Raw genomic sequence first — 18,995 nt, forward strand, 5'->3', positions numbered from 1 at the left:
ACATGGGTGCACAGATACCTGTTAAGTGGACACCCAGAGGCGGGGCCCCGGGTCGCCCCGAGGAACCTCCACGCCGTCTAACACGTGGCTGCGCAGGCTCAGCACCGCTGCCGCACGCGAGGGCTCATTGTCTCCACATGTTACCAGCACGTGTCCTCTGTGCTGGGGAGTGGCCGCCCCAGCTGGGGGTGGGGGTGCCTACTTGTGGCTTTCACTTGCATTTCCCTGATGACTGGCCTGATTCCTCTCTGTCCCCTGAAGTTTCTGGGACTGGGAGAAGGGCGAGAAGCTGGATTACTTCCACAATGGGAACCCTCGCTACACCAGGGTCACCGCCATGGAGTATCTGAACGGCCAGGACCGCTCGCTTCTGCTCACGGCCACAGGTGAGTGGCTCTGTGTGGGGACCAGCCCCGGTTGCCGCGGGCTCCTTTGACCCTGATCATTTCTTCTTGTAACGAGGGCCATCATAAGGGAGGTGGGGGCTTTCTGTGGGGAAGGGCTTCACCCCCAAGGCGGGGTGAGCAGAGTGACTGCTGCCAGTCGGTGTCCTGCTGTGTCTGTGACGCCGATGGAGGCAAGGCCGCAGGTCTCAGGACACAAAGGACCAGGGTGCAGGCCCTGCCATTGCTGCGCCCACCCCTCCCCACTCTGGCCTCCTCGGGGCAGAGCCCCTTCCCTGCAGGCCACCTGTGGTCCCTTCAGCGACAGGTCCAAAATGTCACTTCACCTCACTCGGACAGTAGTTTCCCAGGTCAGCTGCCCTCAGCCAGCTGCCACCTCCTTCACATTTGAGAGTGTGACCCACTGCTTCCTGGTGAGAAGTCACCGCTGCGCCTGCAACACTTCCTTCTGAGGTGACAGACATGTGGTGGGGGAGGCGGGAGGAGAAAGGGAGCACTGAGCGCAGGCACTGAGCTGGACACCCCGGCCCACTTCCTGTGCGGCCCCAGTGCGGCCTGCTGCTGGCCTGGCGCCTGTTCTGATCCTGACCTACTGGGCCCTGGTCCTGGCCTGCCTGCTCCTGGCCAGGTCTTTGTTCTGGTCCTCGCCTGGCCTGCCCTCATTCTGGGCTTCTGAGCCATTGAGACAGCTGAGCTGGTTACACCCACAACACAACCTCTTTCTTCTTTTAAAGTGTTCCTGGGCCTGCTGCGAAGTGTGAGCCCATGGGGAGAGGTCCTGCCGGCGGCCACTCCCCGTGCACTGCCACCTCAGGGCCCAGTGAAGTCACGCCGTGGTCCAAATCAGTGTCCTCCACAGCAGGCGTCAGGGCGGAGAGGCAGATGGCCAGAGCTGTGGTGCAGGATGTCGGGAAGGCTCAGCAGAGGTCTTAGCACAGGTTCCAGTGAGCTGCTCTGAGCCCACGAGGAGGAGAGGGTGCTCCCCTGGGCATCAGGGGCGCCACAGAGGGACCAAGGGTCCTCACAAGTTGGGTCCCAGTGCAGAAGCGGCACAGGAGCCTGAGTTCTGTGGCACAGGAAGCTCACTGTGGAAGGGGTCAGGCAGACGGGCGGAGGGCAGGACCTCGGCTCAGGGAGGGGCCTGGCCCTCTCTCTGTTGCACAAGAAGTGGTCACCCTCAAGGGCAGGTGACAACAGGGCTGCGAGCAGCGCAAGGCTTGAAGTCATCCCCTGGGGGCCATGTGTGCAGGGCTAATGAGGCCAGAAAGTGGAGTTCAGGACCCCCAACGTCGGGAAAGGAAGCAAGGAAGTGCAGGGCACCTGCAGCTCACCGCAGCTCTGCCAGAGCACAGGCCCACATGCCCCACACTGAGTGTGTCCCGGCCCGAGAGCCTGCGGGTGAGGTCACGTGGCAGAGGCAAGGCCCACGGGTGTTGGAGCGCAGGGGTCATGGGTGTGGGCGGAAAGACCCCAGGGGCTTTGTTGCTCAGGGAGAGTGACTTTTCTTCTCTGCACACAGTGAGTCCCTGCAGGGAAGTCTCAGGAAATTGGAGCGGCCTGGGAGCAGCCAACACCCCCTCCCCTCGCCATGGCTTTCCCAAGTGCCCCCCGTAGGTCAGGGCACAGCTAGGAAGCAGGCGCCCAGAAAACCATCCCTCTGGCATCAGGCCACCAAGCGCAAGACCTGAGCAGGCCTCTCACAGCGCCTCCTCTGGGTCGGCTCTTCCGCCCAGAACAGGCGGGCCTGGGTTTTAATGTCCTCTTCTCTCCCCAAGATGATGGCGCCATCAGGGTCTGGAAGAATTTTGCTGATTTGGAGAAGAATCCAGAAATGGTGACTGCTTGGCAGGGGCTCTCAGACATGCTGCCAACAACTCGAGGTGGGTCCCCCCAGGGGCAGAGAAGGTCCCTTAGCTACGGGGGCCCACCGTCCATGTCCCCCCGTGGTGGCTCCACAGGCCATCTCCACATTCGCCAAGTCATAAACCACCCAGCTTCCTCCAAACACCATGAAGTCCTTCTTCCCAGAGGCTGGGCTCTGCAGGAGGGAGCCCAGCTGGCCCCTGCCCTGCCTGAGCAGGCACCCGGCCATGGGGCACCCGCCCCTGGCCCTCTTCCTTGGCTTGAAGCACATGTTGCTCAGAGAAGCTGTCCTGCATGCAGGCCTGGTCCTGCGCTCTTTGTGCTCAGATCAGTTCCCTTGTGATGAGTGCACGGAGGCATGCCAGGGGCATCTTGTACATGGGTGGAGGCCATGTGTACTCACCCGGCCTGCCCTGGGCTGACAGAGGGCATCTCAATGGCTGCAGCGTCCAGCCAGGCACAGCACGCACACTGCTGTCAGGTGGGCACAACCGCCGCTTTGTGGCTGGGGCAACACCCCTGTGCCCATGCACCTGCCAGAGCTGCATGGTCTCCAAGCTCTGTACTCGCAGGCTGACTGTGTTCCGTGGCACCTACCACAGGCTGCAGGGGCCAGGCTGTCCAGCTGATTTCTACAGCCACCCCACAGCTGGAACTGTCTCCCTTCAGTGTGGTCCCAAAGCCACTGGTGCTGCTGAAATGACAATAAAGGCGGCTTACCCTCTGCTCCTCTGCTAACCTGGGATTTCTGCATCGTTGTGCACCTTTTCCTCACCTGTGTCCCGTCCCTTCCCAGGTGGCCCTGCCTGCGCTCCTTCCCTTCCTGGGTCCTGTCATCACGTGGCCATGCTCCTCACAGCCGGTTGTCTATGGCTCCTTCTCTCCTTCATCCTGCGCCCCTCGGAGGTGGCCTCGCATGGGCGGGGGGCTGCCCCAACGCAGCACAGACTGCTCCAGGGCAGAGAGCTCCTTGTATACTGTTTTTGAAAATGCAGCCATGTTTTTAATTTTTATTAGGAAAAATAGCCAACCATATTCACCCACCCCAACCCCCAGCATTGCCAGTTTACACCACCTGGGCCTCTCTGGACCAGGTCGTGTGCCTGTGTGGGTGACATGGCTGCAGTCACAGGGTGCCTTCATCTTTGTACTACTTGCTCCCACATTCGAGCAAAAATCTACCCATCAGCCCCCTCCCCTCCGCTGCTGGCAGCTCTGTCGGGGGCACGTTCTCGGGGCCACTGCAGGACACATGCTGGAGGGCTGTCCCCTCAGGACACTGGCTTCCTGCCTCTGTCTCTGCAGGCGACGCCCCTGCCAGCTCTCCCGCCAGCCACTCCTTGCGGGCGGTAGAGACCCGTGCGTGGGCAACGCAAGCACTGCGGAGAGCAGAGTCAGGCTCACGGCCACGCCAGGGCGTGGGAGGCCGGCAGCCCCCAGTGGCTCTGTAGATACACGGGTGTTAGGTTTATTGATCTTACCAATGCCCACCTGTCCGCCCCCAAATGCTGTGCGTGTATGTGTTTTGGGGGCCTGAGGAACAGTGTTACCCATAATACCAGTGCCCCATGCTTCAGGTGAGGTGAGGGAGGCCTGGAGGATGGCATGCAGGTGTGAGCTGATGGCTAGAGGTCTGGAAGCAGGGGTGAGGGGACTGGCACATAGCAGAGGCATGCTTTGGGTCTTGCCCCTGCATGGCATCCAGTCCCTTAGAGGCCCAGACATCCCCTGGAATGTGGAGAGCCGCTCCTGGTCTCAGGTGTCCACTGCAGCCCTGACTTGAGAATAGCTTCCACCAGTGTAGACCTACGTTTCCTACTGGTCCCTCCCCTCTGGACCCTCTGCCCCTCTCCTGGGTTTTCAGAAATCTCCCCCAGAGACACAGAGCTGGCAAGGGGGCTGGCAGGTGAGGGTGAAGGGTTCTGGGGGGTCACCCTGCGCTGTCCTGAGCTGCCACGCAGTTTCTTAGGTTGCATCCTCTGCCTTGCGACCAGGCTTCAGTGGCTCAGCATTATTTTCTCGTCCTTCTGGGAGGTTGGAAAGATGGAAGAGGCTGGAGCCTGGGAGACCAGCTGCTCTAAGGATCAGGACAGGACGGGCTGGTGTGCACGAGGTCCCGGGAGGAACCCGGTGCTCCTGCCGCCTCACTGGCTCGCGCCCTCCTGCCCCGCGGCCTCAGCAGGATCAGAGACAACTCGACTACAACTACAGTTTCAGGATCTGAAGCTCAGCAGTTGGGGGCAGGTCTGCTGGGACTCTGACCCCTACACCACCTTCTCGTTGCTTCTGCCCATCAGCCCCCGACCCTCCTGGGAGGCAGCTCTGGCCTTAAGCAGGACAGTCAGAGACTGGGAGTGGAGTGGATGCCGCCCGGAGCACGTCCACCCGGGCTCATCCCGGAGTGCCCCTGCAGCAGAAGGCAGTGCCCTCAGAGCTCGGGCGGGGGCAGCAGCCCACCCGGCTCCTCCAGATCACCTCCAGTGTTGGAAGCTGCTTCTCCACCCACCAGCCCACGAGTAATAGCTGCCAGCCAGCCGTCTGCTGGGAGGAGGCATGCTGTCTGGGGGCTGGCTGTGGTCCTCTCCACCTCCACCACAGCCGAGGACCTGACACAGCGACCTGCACACCGTGCAGCCCAGCCAACCTGGGCCTCCCTACAGAGGTCAGGAAGGGCTCGCCATGCACACCGTGTGCCAGGCAACTGAAGGAGGGCGCAGTCAGACCCAGAGGACTTGGAGGGCTGGGACAGAGGGGAGCCCTTTGAAGCAGTTAGAAAGTGCTGCCTGTGAAGTCTTTCGTCCTGAGCCCTGCCCAGCCGGGATCCACTCGCAGAGACCTGGATTCCGCTGTATGTGACTGAAGAGGATGTCTCCTGCAGGAGCCCCATTCCGCCCTTCAGAAGTCTGGAGATTTCCATGCAGGGCCTCCATCGTTGTCAAGTACCTGCCGTGCACACTACCCTCCTGCCCACAGTCAGCCAGACTGAAGGCAAGCCCTGGCGAGCACACCCCTGGCAGCCTAGTGCAGCCACACTGAGTGGGCCGGCCAGCCCGACCCAGGTGCAGGCAGCCCCCACGCCCACTGATGCAGGGCCCTGTGGAGCAGAGCTGATGGCAGCTCTCAGAGCTGGAGAGGAGCCTGGCCCGCACCGCCCGCCCCTCTGCCCCTCCCTCTGACGCAGCGCCTGCACTAACCACAGGTGCCTCGGCCACTCACCTCCCTGTCCACGGCCCCCTTGCCCAGCCGTGGCGGACTTCACCTCTGTGCCTTCGTGGGTGGGGAGCCCCGCTGCCAGGCTGGGTCATGCTTCTCAGTGTGCCGCACCTCCCCATTTCCCCTCTAGAGAGAGGCTGCTCTTGGGGCCAGAAACCCTGGTAATTGGGTTTTCTCACCTGTCAGGTAAATTTTGCCAAGGTCAGCAGGCTGTCCAGTGAGGCGACCCTTTTTCTGTGAATGGAAGTGCGCCGTGGCCACCTGCCTCGCTCCCATTCCCTTCTGCCTGGGTGTTCTGACCCTGCGTGATGTCTGACTTGAGCAGGGTTTGCTTTGCCTGGCCGGCCGCCATTTGCACCAAGCCCGCGATCCGTTTCCTCGCGGGTCTGGACCGCAGGGTCTCCGTCTGTCTTGACTGCAGTGAGCAGGGAGGTGAGTCCCTGTCTCTTACCTGCGACCACAGGGCCGGGCAGGAGCTCAGCCCCCTCCTCTGCCCGGGGACATGCGTTCTCGCGCCTGCGGCGCTCTGTGGGCCCGCAGAGGCTCCGGGCCCTGGTTTGGTCTCCTTGCTCCAGCCGCTCACCCCTCCCATACGGAAGGATCACCAGCACTTGGCCGTGTGAGGCTGTGGGGATGATCTTAGAGAAAAACACAGAGGCATCTCCCTTGGCCCCGAGGCCTGTGGGCGCGCCGCCTGCACCTCCTCCTCCCAGGGAGAGGGAGAGGGAGAGAGGCTCAGGGCCGGCTGGCTCCAAGTCGTGCATTCTCTGCGCCACTGTACCCTCGGGCCCGGACTGCGTGGGGCGTTCCAGCGCTCTGCCCGGCTCCTTCACACCAGCCTAGGCATGGGAGACGGTCCCCATTACATCTGCTGGACAGGGACGCCCACAGATTCCCATCCCAGCAGGCAGCCCAGCTCTGCAGGCCACATGCGCCAGGAAGGGTGGCTCACAGCTCAGAGAGGTCGTTCAGATGGAGCACTGTTTTCCCACCCGAACTTCCAATAAGGAATCTTTTTCAGAACTTCATGCAAATTCTTGCAGCATCTGTTTCCTTCTGAAAGCTCCATATGTAAGTTTGGTTATTACCAAAACAGCACGTGCAACTGCCCTCGGATGCTGGTCAGCAAAAGTAAAATTCGTGATTTCTTCACTTTCTTTCACTGTTTAGGTGAATTGTAAGGAGAGGAGCTTCCCAAGTCGGGCAGCAAACATCACTCTAGGCCTTTGATTCACAAATCAAGGTGCAGCGGGCACAGCCTCTGCATGGGGCTGGGCCTTGCCGCCCTGGTGCCCTGCAGGAGGACCTGGCCTGGTGGGCCCTCTGTGGTCGGAACCGGAGGAGGAGCCGTGTCCCCAGGTGGGAAACGTGCCGTTCCGCAGACCTTAAGGACCCGCGTTGTAGTTTTTTATAAAGACTCTTCAGTAAAGTCCAAACTGAAGGGGAAACACAGGAGGAAACTCGAGACTGCCTTTGTGTCCACTCCGAAGCCCAGGGGCAGAGCCAAGCGGATGGGACACGGCTGTGCAGCCAGCAGCAGGGCAAGCACTTCCCACGGCCTTCTGCAGAAAGGGCCTGGGCGCTTCCCAGGACTGACGGTCACTGTCTCTGCAAACCCAACGGCAGGGCCGGGGCCCGCCTTCCGTGGTGGGAGCCTGGGGAGGCGCCTGGTTGGTGGGATGTGAGCAGGGGGTTTCCCAGGCCAGCTCCTTCCACCCGGTGACAGGCCAGTGCCAGGGGTTCTGCCACACGGAGCCAAGAGCCCGGCGTGTGGTATGAACACTGACCTGTCTTGGCCTTTGGTTGGTGTTAATACTTGTGCGCTCACTGGGAGCCACGGGGACCAAAGGGCCTCGTCAGCCAGGAGCGCCTGGGAGCCCAGCACCTCCGGAGCTGCCCCGCCAGCCTGTGCTGCTCACGAGCGGGTGCCGGGGTGTGGTGTGGTTTCCTGCAGAAATCAGGCAGGCCTAGAATCTGAAGCTGGCAGCAGCTGGCAGGAAGGACGCCCCTCAGTGCTGGAGGCAGAAATAGGGAGATCCGCAGGGGCTCCCACTGGCGGGGCACAGAGCGCACCACCCCCTCCTCTCAAGAGGAGGCTTCCCACGTGGGTGCCCACACCGCGCAGCCCAACCGATAGGGCGCGGTCCCGCCCTGTCTCCTCCGGGCCTTAGAGCGGCTGCCAAGTGTTCTTGGCCTATTTCCAGGTGAGAAACAGAAGTTTATGTGAAATCACCTGCTCCTGAGGAGCAGGGTTTCTCAAGCCCAGTTTTCTGTTGCCAGCCCCAAGGTTCTAAACTGTTCGATGTCCAGGAGGTGTTCACAGGGCCCCAAGGGAGGCCTGACCCCAAGTGGAGGCTCTGCATCTGCACCCCGGGGGCGTGGGGTCATGTCCGTCAGTTCTGGGTGACAGCCCTTTGAGCCAGCGTCGGTGTGAGTGGCCCTGAGCCTGGTGGCCGAGTGTGGACGCCGAGACTCATAGGCACTTTTCTTTTTCACTGTCCGCCGCAGGGCCTGGGATGCTGCCTGGTCTCGACGTGCATATTCCAGTTTCCTATCCCACAGCCATCTCTGCTCCATGTGTCTAACTAAGGAAGACGTTCCCTCTTTGGCCAGGTTTAGTTTCCAGAATATAGCCAGGTGGGATCTGGAATATGTGTCCTGGGGGCAGCGCCCAGCACTCCCCTACCCCGGTAGTGAAATCGGCCGTCACATGTGGATGGGCTGTGGTCTCAGTCTCGGTGGCATTGCGGCCGGCCAGGCTGGGATGGGGCCTCAGCCTTCAGACCCTGGGAACAGCTGTCGACACAGCCAGTGCTTGTCACATGCAGTAGGTTTCCGTTAAACACAGGACAGAGAGCATGGTCACCAGGTCTTGACGGCACCAGGGGGGACAGGGCAGGGGAGGGAGCCGGCAGGGTGGCCCTGTGCCAGAGGGGATCCCAGAGCACCCTGCCTGGTCCTCCAGGTGACACCAACCAGAAGGGCCAGGGAGACTAGCGGGGGGCAGGTGGGAAGGGGAGAGGTTCTGCAGAGGTCAGTCAGCTCTCCAGGTGACACCAACCAGAAGGGCCAGGGAGACTAGCGGGGGGCAGGTGGGAAGGGGAGAGGTTCTGCAGAGGTCAGTCAGCTCTCCACAGGGATGAAGTGAGTGGGAGCCTCCACTGGCCTTCAAGGCCACCACAGTCTTATTTTATGAGCTTTACTTAAACCACAGCCATCAATTTTGTTTCTTGTATTCATCACGTCTAGAAAGAGGGTGTCACCTTTTTATCTTCATGATGAGGCAGACCCCGTCCTCCCACTGCATCTGGGAGTCAGGCAGGGCTGGGTCAGGAAAGGCCTCAGGGAGCGCCAGTGGCTGTGTTCCTGTGGGCAGGAGGGGGCCGTCAGGGTTCCAGACCCGCGGAGAGCTAGAGGGGGCTGTCCGGGGGGGCTGGTGTGGACGCGGGGTGGGAGGGGGTAGGGCGGGTCACCGCTTTTATCCCAACAAGTTTCACAGTGATCTGGGATTACCACCCTCAGACAGGAGGCCATCTTAGATGAGATGGCTCCTACCACAAAGCTCCCAAACCGTATTCCTGTTCTCTTGGTCTTCATTTTCAACCAAAACCTACCACAGAGGCTGCTCTGACTATATGTTAATGCCCCTTTTTCCCAGCAATGTGGAAATACAGCATCTCTGGCCATGTGGAAAACCCCACAGTACTCACCTGGCTGGCCTGGACCCGGGCTGTGTCCCCTCCAGGCGAGGCGTCCTGTCAGGCTGGGCAGCTGCCTTCTCTTGGTGTTGAATCGCCTTCCCCAGGTGCGGTGTGGCTTCCCCGGGACAGGGAAGCATTGTAGGCTGGGGCCCTGGGCCCTCTGGCCGACACTCAGGAAGGACCCTGGGGCACTGGAAGGTCAGGCCATTTGCCAGCCATTGAGCGCATCTCAGCGGCCAGTTTTGTTTAAAAGAGGAAACAACTGAGTTGTCGTGTAGTTCTTTGTTTCCCTGGTGCGCGTCAGAAGCAGCATGGCTTCGGGGAGAAACTGGTGGACTCCGGCTGTGGTCCTAACTCTCTGCCTGGCTCTTTCTTCTTACCCGCTTTTTTGAAAATTTCTAAACCAATCGGAGCCTTAGGTCTGCGACCAAAAATAGGATGGAAGTGATGCCTGGGTTCTTGTTTGTGGAGTCGAAGAATGAACTTAGCAAACACCCAAGGTAGGCGAGCCAGGGAGGGGCTTTTATTGAGAGAGAAAATGAGAGGACAGAGCTCCTGGCTCACAGCAGGAGGGAACGAGAGCCCGAAGCTGTGCGCTGTCTAGGGGTTTTATAGGCAGTTGAGGATTTGGGGGAACGAGATAAGAGGCTCAAGGGTGTGGACTTGTTAAGTGGTCCCTGAATATTTAAAATTAACTTAATACAAGAAATTTACTGCTCTGATTTCTCCCCGAGATACCAGCATCTTGGTCTGGTAGCATATCCAGCAAGACCGCCTGCCCAGCCCCCAAGGTGGGCTGAGGTATTGTCTGTTTGCTAAAGAGTGAGTGAAGAATCTTACTTTTTAACTTTCTGGGTATTAAAATGCAATCTTACTTTTAAGATGGAATCCTTCCTGCCTCTTACTGTGTTGTTTATGGCCGGGCCTGCTTGCCATTATTAATTGCCCAGATTGCAAATCACCTCATCAGATCTGAAGGAGGAAAGACAGCACCTAGCACGCATGATCACAAACACTCAGCATAATGAGAGCATAGGCTCCTTTCGTTTATCTGGGGAACGGTGACTGATCTCACGGAGGAAAGGCTCCAGAGCTTAATGTTCAACACAGAGCTTTGGTAGGGGGTTTCCTTGCATGTAGGTACATTGCTCTGACTGCAAATATCCTGCCTTGCTGTTTCCGGAGGCCCCCACCCTGCTCTGACTACACCCACGGTCCCTGACTCAGAGGGACACACCCTGCAGGCTGTCCAGGGCCCCTGGGCTCCAGAAGGAAGCGTCCTGCATGGAGACGGGGGCTACGGCCGTCGGTTCTGGGACAGGCCTGCAGGCGCCTGGCTTCAGATCAGCTTGGAGGAGGGCCTTGACTCGGCAGCGGGAGCTCCGTGTCTGGGGCCGCCCCTCCGTGCCGTGCTGCTCAGGTCGTGGCACGTGGCTCTCGCTGCCTTTCAGGGTGTCACCAGACTTGAGTGTGGGGGGCCCGGACTTCACTACAGCTGTGTACAGAGCCTGCATCTTGGAACCATGAGCAGCAGGGTGCTGTGGCCCCACCTCTGCCCACCCGGGCCCTGCTCTCCCCGGTGTGGCGCACAGGCCTTCATGGCATGCCTCGGAACTAGCCTAAACCCGAAGTTGCTCAGCATCCTAGAATCTGGAATCGGACAGGGGCCGAGAGCTCACATGGTCTTCATCGCCACCACCGTGAGGGACCTCCCAGAGCCACTGGTCCGGACGCAGACGCTGAGGCATGGTGTGCGGGCTTTGTGGCCTCCCAAGGTGACTGCATGTGAGAGAGTCTTGACAGAGGCAGTTGAGCTAGAGCAGGGTCACTCGGGAGGGTCCAGTCCTGGTGGGCCGGCTCTGAAGCATTTTGCTGGAAACGCATCACCAAGGAAGCTGCCCTCCACACTCCGCACGGCAGCGCTGGCAGGCCTTCCAGACCTCGAAGCCAACCCACTCCCCCGGGCATGGCACAGTGCAGCGTGGGTCTAGGGCTGCTCGAGTCCCTGTGTCCTCCGACTGTCCTGGCTTGTCCCCATGGCTCAGAGTGTGGGGCCCAGACACGGGTGCTGTGTTCCTGCGATCTGTGCCGCGCACATTACATCACGTGCTCCTGTAGCCCCGTGGGGCAGACGCCCAGCACAAAGGAGACTGTGAAGGCTGACCACACAGGCCGCCCACCCTGTGGACGCAGCCCCCGGCAGTGGCCCTGGGCCTGTGCGGAGTGGTGCCCATGCCTGTTTTCGGGAGGGGCTATAGGGCCTTCGGCTCTGAGCTCTGGCACCGGGAGAGGCTGGGTGCGGTGCTGTCGGCCTGCCACCGGGACGCCCCCCGCCGCTGGGACACGGCCCCCAGCCGGCTCCTCGCCCCACCCCAAGTCCGGGCGTCTGGTCTGACTGCAACACTTTCTGATTTGTGAATCTGCTTTTTTTAAACCCCATGCAGAGTCTATACAAAACGAATTGCTTTTAGTTTTACAAGTTTTATAAAGAATGTTTCTTGAAGTTGCAGTCATTGCAGACAACCCAATCTGTGGTGTTCGTCCTGGCCCTGATCTGAGACAGGAGTGGGCAGAACTGGGGTCCCCACACCGTGACCTAGGGCTTCCCCCAGCCCCTGATGAGCGGGGCGAAGGCCGGCTACATTCGAAGCTCCATCCCACAAGCGGGATGACAAGCAGGCGAATCCCAGACCATCTAAATGTCAGAGAAGGAAGATCTGAGCAGTCGTCGGTTTAGCCGTGGGGCCCGGCAGCTCCTCAGGGAGGGTCCCGTGGACTGATGGCTCAGACTGCCCCCCAACGCCCTTCGCGCTCTGGGGGGGCTGTTGCTTAGGCTTGAGGTGGCTGTTCTTCAGCACGGCTGTGTCCTGCCCACGTGGGGACGGTGGCAGCCTGTCTCCTTGCCGTGGGCCCCCGCTGCAGCGGTCCCAGGGACCATGCAGACTGAGTGCATGTCCGATGAACCCGCTCAGCCACAGGACTTGCTCCTGGAGGAACCGGGCTGTCTGACTCGGCGAGCTTTGCTCACGTGTGTGGACACTGCTGGGTCCACCTTCCTGACCCCGTCTTCTATCCCGTCGACATGCTGTATTCACAGCGTGTTACCGGCAGTGTCTGCCCACTCGCTCATCCCAAGGACCTGGAGAGGGTTGCTGAGTGAGGGCATGTTTTCCTCTTGAGTGGACAGGCAGACATAAGTGTCATCCTGTGTGACTGACTTATGCTCAGCCTATCCAACTGCTCCGTGGGCCATCCCTGCACTGTTATCAAGGGCCCCACAGAGACTGCAGGGGGGTCACAGACGGGTGATGTGTGTGCGGGGGTCCATTTCACTCCCTAACCCGGCCGTGGGGTTACAGTTCCTGGGGTACCAGCTTAGTAGGCCACCATGTGGGCACTTCCGCTGCAACCTGAGGGCACCTGGAGTCAGTGGGGGCTGCCCAGGGCCACTCCAGGTCTCTGAGCTGGTTCCCGAGGGAGGGATCGTGGCGGCTCTGAGCGACACTGAGGGCCGGCGGTGAGCACTCACACAGGTCCTGGGGCCGCCCCAGGAAGTCCTCAGCTAGTGTTCGACTCATTAGTATGTGAGTGTGTCAGTTTGGGTTTTTTACTCCAAAAGGTTAAATTCAGAGGAGCAGTTAACTAAAGTAAACAGCTAAAGGGCCAGAGATAGAAATTATGCTCTCCATTCTTAACTATCTTTGTTTACCAATTGCTTCAAAACTAATAAAACAGGGATCTAAAAACAGTAGAACTTCAGAGCTGCTCTCCTCCTCGCAGGAATGGGCGCCTGGCAGAGGAGCCGCCTTGGAAGCCCGGACGGCCTCCCCTGCTTTCTCTTCTGCCCTGGATCAGACGTGTCTCCTTAGACTGAGCATGAAGTGTGCGCGCCGGGGGTGTCACCGCCCTGTGGCCGTGCTCGGCGTGTAGACAGTCGCAGCCTGAAGGCCCCCCTTACCCTGTCCCTGCTTTCCCTCCTGTCGGTTCCGTCCCGGTGTCCCCAGAGTAGCCAGGAGGACTGTGTCCCAGAATCAGCTCCGTCCAGGCCGGGGGCCCTGCTTCTGGGGTCCATGCAGGCAGGCTTCTGGTCAGGAGAGCAGACACTCAGCAGGGCAGGGGGTTCTCACCTCTCTTCTATGTTTGTCTCTTTTAATTGTTATTATTGAGGTAAATTTCACAAATATTAAACTGACCATTTTCAGGTGTCCAATTCAGGCACATTTAGTGGGCTCACAATGTGCAGCCAGCACCTCAGCGGGCCCTGAATGTTCTCAAGCCCCCAAAGCTTACCCTGTGCCCGCCAATTCTTTCCTAAATGGGGCGGAATGTGGGCACTCCACCGCTGCACCACGCTGTCCCTGCATCGCCCCAAGAGTGGGGCCTGGGGCTCTTGTCTCCTAGCCTGTGGGAAGCAGACACCTGGCAGGTAGCCCTGTGCGCCCCCCAGGCAGGCTGTGCCAGTGGAGCCAGCCTCCCAAATGGACGTGCCAGGAGCCTCAGGCAGTGGCCTCCCCAGTGACCTGGGGCTGCCCCCAAGCCCCGCTGAGTGGGCAGCGTGTCCTCCAGCCCCTTACACAACTGAACGCCAGGCGTATCAGGCAGAGGGAAAGCAGAGTGTTTGGGGCTGGGCTCTGCCCATGGCTCTCTGGCAGAAGGACAGAGGCCACATGCCTCCCCTGTCCTCCAGAGGGCACCTCTCCCGCCTAGTGGCCAGGCTGAAAGGCCTGCAGCCTCGTCACCATAGCAGATGCCTTTCTGGCGTGTTGGGTATTTCTTCCTGCCTGGGGTCAGACGCATCACGGCAGGGAGACTGCACTCCAGAGGTGAAGACTGTCCTCCCCCTTGTGTGGAGCTTACTCGTGGGCAGACGTGATAGCAATAAGGCATGAGCATGGGCTCATATGGTCTGGGGTAGAGGAGAGAGCAGCAGGTCAGGCAGGCGCCATGCCACGGCGGCAGGAGCCACAGTGTCCTGCCAGTGCTGGCAGTGTGATGGCCTCGCGGTGCACGTCCACCACAGTCAGGACTCAGGGCACAGTGGGGCCTGCTGCCAGTTCAGGGGAATGGGCTGTGTCTGGAAGGACCCCACTGTTGGCTGTGTTGAGCTCGGGCCGTGTGGCAGCCGGGGCCCTGCTGGGAGGTGCCAGGGTCATGGGAGCAGGTCGGTGGCCCCGGCCGGCGCTGAACTGCCCTGAGGCCTGGCGTGTATCAGAGTGGGGCGAGAGGCGGGGGTGATCAGGATTCCAGGGCTTGCCCCCACGCCGCCTGGGCAGAGCTGCGGCTGGCGGAGGAGGCTGTCATCGGTGATGGGGGTGGTACAGGACCAGGGTCCGGTTATACCAGTTAGACACACAGTCAGAGACCTCAAGTAGCATGTACGCCGTCCGTCTGAGGTTCGAAAGAAGAGCGGGGACTTGGAGGGAAGTCCATAGACTTAAGAGGAAGAGTGGAGAAGAGCAGGTGAATGTTTCCACGTCCAACCCACGGAGCCAGGAGAACAGACGCCCAAAGAAAGTAGAAAGAAGCCACAGGCAGAAGCCGCAGCTGGTGCGGTGCAGAGGCAGGCGGCAGACACCTCAGCAGAAGGGCCCGTCGCCTTGGAAGCGACAGGCAGGAGAGGGCATTTGCCACCCACAGGGTCCGAGAGCATGAGAGCATGTGCACTGGGCGTGGGAAGCCCAGACGTGTGTCGGTGAGGACTGGGGAAGCTGCCCCTGTCCGCAGGCTGCAGGTGAGGCTCTCATGGAGGTGCTTCCGTCTCGCCTGCGCACGAGGACACCCGGAAATGTCGGATGTGGTGCCGTTCCCAGTCAGGGAGTAGCTAAGGTAACCGGTTCCATCCCAAATGTACTGTTACGCAGAGGCTGAAATGAACCAGATCTATCTGTTGGGTCAGATAAATCCTCAAGATCAAAGGAAAAGTGCAAGTCGCTAGAAAATATGTCCCATTTATAATCAGTGACGTAGTTTGGAATGTTTCGGGCGTGCTCGAGGTCTGGGGACCATGCTCCTGTGGGGGGCGCGCGGGGGCTGGAGTAGGAGGACGCCCTCCATCTGCAGGTTTATTCAGGGACACTGTTCTTTCTGTATGATTAAAATATTTATGATGAAACCTTTTAAAAGTAAACCTTATTAAACAGAGTCCCTCTGGTGAGATCTTAGTGCTGCCTTCAGGAACGCTGCGGTCACCTGCTTCCTCGTCCGGTCCCAGCGCGGGGAGGGCGGCCCTTGTCTCTCTCGCCCCGCCATCTGGGCTCAGCCCCCTGCTCTGTGAGGTGGCAGCTGCAGAGCTGCAGGCCTGAGCTGGGACACGGCCCCAAGGAACTCACACCTCCCTGCCCCTGACCCTATGCGAAGTCTCCAGGGCTGCCCACTGTGCTGTGTTCTAGAAGGCGGGTGTCTGGGACAAACAGTCCCAGGGTCGAACTCTCCCTCCAGCAGATGCCCGGGTACAGCAGGGATCTGGGGAAGGCCCTGACTTGTTGGCCGGCCCCGGACTGGGGTGTGCCGGGAGCCAGCCCAGGGTCCCCGACGGTGTGGATGCGGTGGTGCTCCGTGGCGCCAGCTGAGTACTGTATGGCTCCTAAGGTGACGCCATGTCCATCTGTGTCCCCAGGAGCCGGGATGGTGGTGGACTGGGAGCAGGAGACGGGACTCCTCATGAGCTCGGGGGACGTGCGGATCGTCCGGATCTGGGACACAGACCGGGAGATGAAAGTGCAGGTAACCCGCCCCTGTGGGCCGCCCGCCCTCCCAGCTCTGCCACCCCGCAGGCCCTGCACTCGTCCTGGGGAACCCAGGAAGGTCACTGAGCACAACTGTGCCTGATCCCCTCCAGCTCGGGCAGGAAGCCGCGTCTGAAGCAGCGGCACAGACTCGCGCAGCCTTTAGAAACAGACTGCCTCTGGATGCATGCTCACCGGGACACTTGGGCCCCGCGTTGTGGCGTGACTAGGCCCCTGCTGACCCTAATCACTTCCACTCACATTGTATCCGTGCAAATTAGAGGACGCCAGAAGGCGGGAGGGTGAAACATATCAGAGGGATTATTTGGCTGCATGCTTCTTAAAGCATCTTTTATTGTTTTAATAAGAGAGGGAATAACTGGCTTCGCCTCAAGCACCCTGGAAGGTCAACAGAGAGAGGGCCAAGGGCTTGTCGGCTGGAAACTGAACTTGGCTGACTGTGTTTGGCGCTGGGGCTGCAGATGCTGCAGGAGGCCATGCTGGCACTGCGCCCTCTGCTCCAGGCTCCCAGGGTCCTAGGGAGAGCTGCCTGGTAGGAGACTGAGGCCACCTGCCATCCTGCCCTGCACCTCTCGCCATGTCCTGGGTCAGACGGAGGGGCAGGCCTGTGCTCCCCCACGGAGCCAAAAGGTCACGGCTTGGGGAGCAGACATGGGGCTGCTGCTCCGTCACTACTGCTCTGTCCATCCGGCGTCCAGCAAGTGCGGTGGACTCACATCACACTCCTTTCTGGGAAACAGGCCAGTGGCCACACAGCCCTCCCTGCAAGCCGGACGCCCTGATGCACGGGTCACTTCTCTGGGCATCAGCAACTGCCAGCAGCTTCTTGTCCCAGAAGCACCTTGGTCTGGCCTGGGGTCTCACCCCTGGCCCTGCCCACCCCCTGAGCAGCAGTGTTCCCAGAGGTGTGGCTGAGGCCCCTTGTAAATGGCCCGACTGCAGTCTCCATGTGTGCTGGCCCACCTCCGCGGGCGGCCCAAGGGCAGCCACCCTCTGTGGGAAGCACCCTCCCTCGTGGCCCGTTTTGTCTCCTGCCCTTTCCCGAGGAGCACCCCTCACTCCTGCCCTTCTCCAGCATTTACCAGCACCAGGAGCCGAGGCGAGGGCCTGCTTCCCAGGCGGCAGAACCTCCTAGACCCCTTCCTGAGCTGACTGGGGCCTTTAAGGACGAGCCAGAGTGGATTCCCCGCCGGGACTGCTTTTCCTCCTTAGGACAAAGGGAACCGCAAGGTGACCTCGTGCGGAAGGGCAGTCGTGACCCCGGACTTTGCTGGCCGTGGCCCGGGACCACAGGCCCTGCCTTCCAGCCGTCACTCGGGACATGGGCCTGGCTCGGTGCCCCAGGCCCCACCAGGGTGAAGGACTCGCTGCTGGGGCTCCACCGGCCCCCAGCAGCTGTTGGTGGCCCGGCACCACAAGGCCTCACTAGTCTCTGTGTCTGGCCCTAGGATATCCCCACGGGTGCTGACAGCTGCGTGACCAGCCTGTCCTGTGACTCCCACCGCTCCCTCATCGTGGCTGGCCTGGGCGATGGCTCCATCCGCGTCTACGACAGAAGGATGGCGCTCAGCGAATGGTAACTGAGCCACACAGCCGCCCAGCACCAGGCACGGGCACCCTGCAGATGGCAGTGGTTGCCCTGACCGGCAGGAGTGAGCTCCTCAAAGCCTGCTGGGCGCCCAGGTCCCATTCCCATGGCTTGTAGACGAGTGTGGCTCCCCCACAGCCATGGATGTGCCGTTTGGAACATGCCCATGGCTGGCAAGTGGGGAGCCAGCAGCTCGGGGTCCTGGCACGGCACCTGAACGCCCCCAGGCTGTCACCCCAGCCTGCCTGGCTGTGCAGGTGAACCGGGAGAGCCGGTGGCAGAGAGCACGCACGGGCACTGTACCGTGCTGAGCAACAAGCGTGCCCGGCTGCTCCGGGCCCCACATCTCAGCCCAGAGGCCAAGGGCTGGGTGGGGCCGGGGGGGCAGGTGCTGTCCCCTGTGTGGGCAGGTGAGCCGAGGGCCAGGCAGCAGTCTCCTGCCTGAGGCCCCACAGCTGGTAAAGGCAGAGCGTGACCCCACCTTCTCCCCTGCAGCCGCGTCATGACCTACCGGGAGCACACAGCCTGGGTGGTCAAGGCCTACCTCCAGAAGCACCCCGAGGGCCACATCATGAGTGTGAGGTAATGAGCTCAGGATATTTATGAGACATTTTGCTGTAAAAACATTATTTTCCCTCCATTTAAAATATGTCTTGGTATTTAAACAGCTGACAAATGATAGCATTTCAGGGCAGTAATTAACTTCTGTTCTGGGACAGGCCAGCACAAGGCCAGGGACAGACACACGGGTCCTCCTGCCGGAGTGCTGCCTGCAGTGATGGGCAGGGGTAGGCCGGCAATCTCAGGGCCTCTGTGGCGGAGGCGGGCAGTGGCCTCTGCCGGGCGTGTTGCTCTGGAGAACCCGTGTGGAGCTTTCGCTTGCTCATAAATCCATCTCTGCTCCTGGTACATCCGTGCTGAGAGCAGCAAGGGTTTATTTGCCCATTAAAGGGACAGCAACCCTGATTTACTGTCACAAGCCGCCATTCCGTCAGAGACGCTCCTTCCTTTGTTCGTAATATGAAAATAGAACATCACTCTTAGAACAAGTCCCATCAGAGACCGAGGGCAGCAGGAATGGCCTTTGGGGGTGGCAGCAGCTCCCAGGCCTCCCCTCCCCTCCCCTCCTGACCTGCATCGCCAGCTGCAGAAATCTAGTCTCGAGACTGGGAATCAAACCGCTAAGTCACATCCCCACTGCAGGCTTCATGGCCTCGTGGCAGGGCCCTCTCAGCCTCAGGTTGCTGGCATCTGTGGGGTGGGCTCATACCCTGCCAGGGGCCTCCCTGGCACTCTGAAGGTCCAGGCAGCCTCGGCCTTGTGCTGTGCGGCCCAGCATCACCGTGACTCCCCCTCGGCAGTGTCAATGGGGATGTGCGCTTCTTTGACCCTCGCATGCCCGAGTCTGTGAACGTCCTTCAGATCGTGAAGGGGCTCACGGCCCTCGACATCCATCCCCAGGCCAACCTCATCGCATGGT

At 60.5% G+C, this 18,995-nt stretch overlaps 1 protein-coding gene and 1 long non-coding RNA gene across 11 annotated transcripts in view; one reads left to right on the top strand and one right to left on the bottom strand.

Annotated features, from left to right (window-relative positions):
• Window positions 1-18,995, top strand: part of RPTOR (regulatory associated protein of MTOR complex 1) — a 319,152-nt gene that overhangs the window by 297,675 nt on the left and 2,482 nt on the right. For 8 of the 9 annotated variants that reach the window (XM_073236061.1, XM_073236058.1, XM_073236056.1 and 5 more), the window contains 6 exons: window positions 262-386; window positions 2,180-2,284; window positions 15,798-15,904; window positions 17,376-17,503; window positions 18,011-18,097; window positions 18,877-18,993. In XM_073236061.1, the coding sequence (XP_073092162.1) occupies window positions 262-386; window positions 2,180-2,284; window positions 15,798-15,904; window positions 17,376-17,503; window positions 18,011-18,097; window positions 18,877-18,993 (669 nt within the window). Of the gene's footprint in view, window positions 1-261; window positions 387-2,179; window positions 2,285-3,063; window positions 5,491-15,797; window positions 15,905-17,375; window positions 17,504-18,010; window positions 18,098-18,876; window positions 18,994-18,995 lie in introns of those variants that run through there. The other variant, XM_073236062.1, reaches the window with a different exon arrangement.
• On the bottom strand, window positions 2,778-5,797 carry LOC108398123 (uncharacterized). Of its 2 annotated transcripts, none has more exons than XR_005055692.2 (3): window positions 5,660-5,797; window positions 3,043-3,244; window positions 2,778-2,961 (listed from the first exon to the last, which is right to left on the bottom strand). It is a non-coding gene; the product is annotated as an uncharacterized lncRNA (long non-coding RNA). The 2 variants fall into 2 exon arrangements; XR_001853328.3 differs by lacking the exon at window positions 5,660-5,797 and adding an exon at window positions 5,484-5,574.

The sequence above is a fragment of the Manis javanica genome, chromosome 4, assembly GCF_040802235.1.
Source record: "Manis javanica isolate MJ-LG chromosome 4, MJ_LKY, whole genome shotgun sequence".
Taxonomy (NCBI): Eukaryota; Metazoa; Chordata; class Mammalia; order Pholidota; family Manidae; genus Manis; species Manis javanica.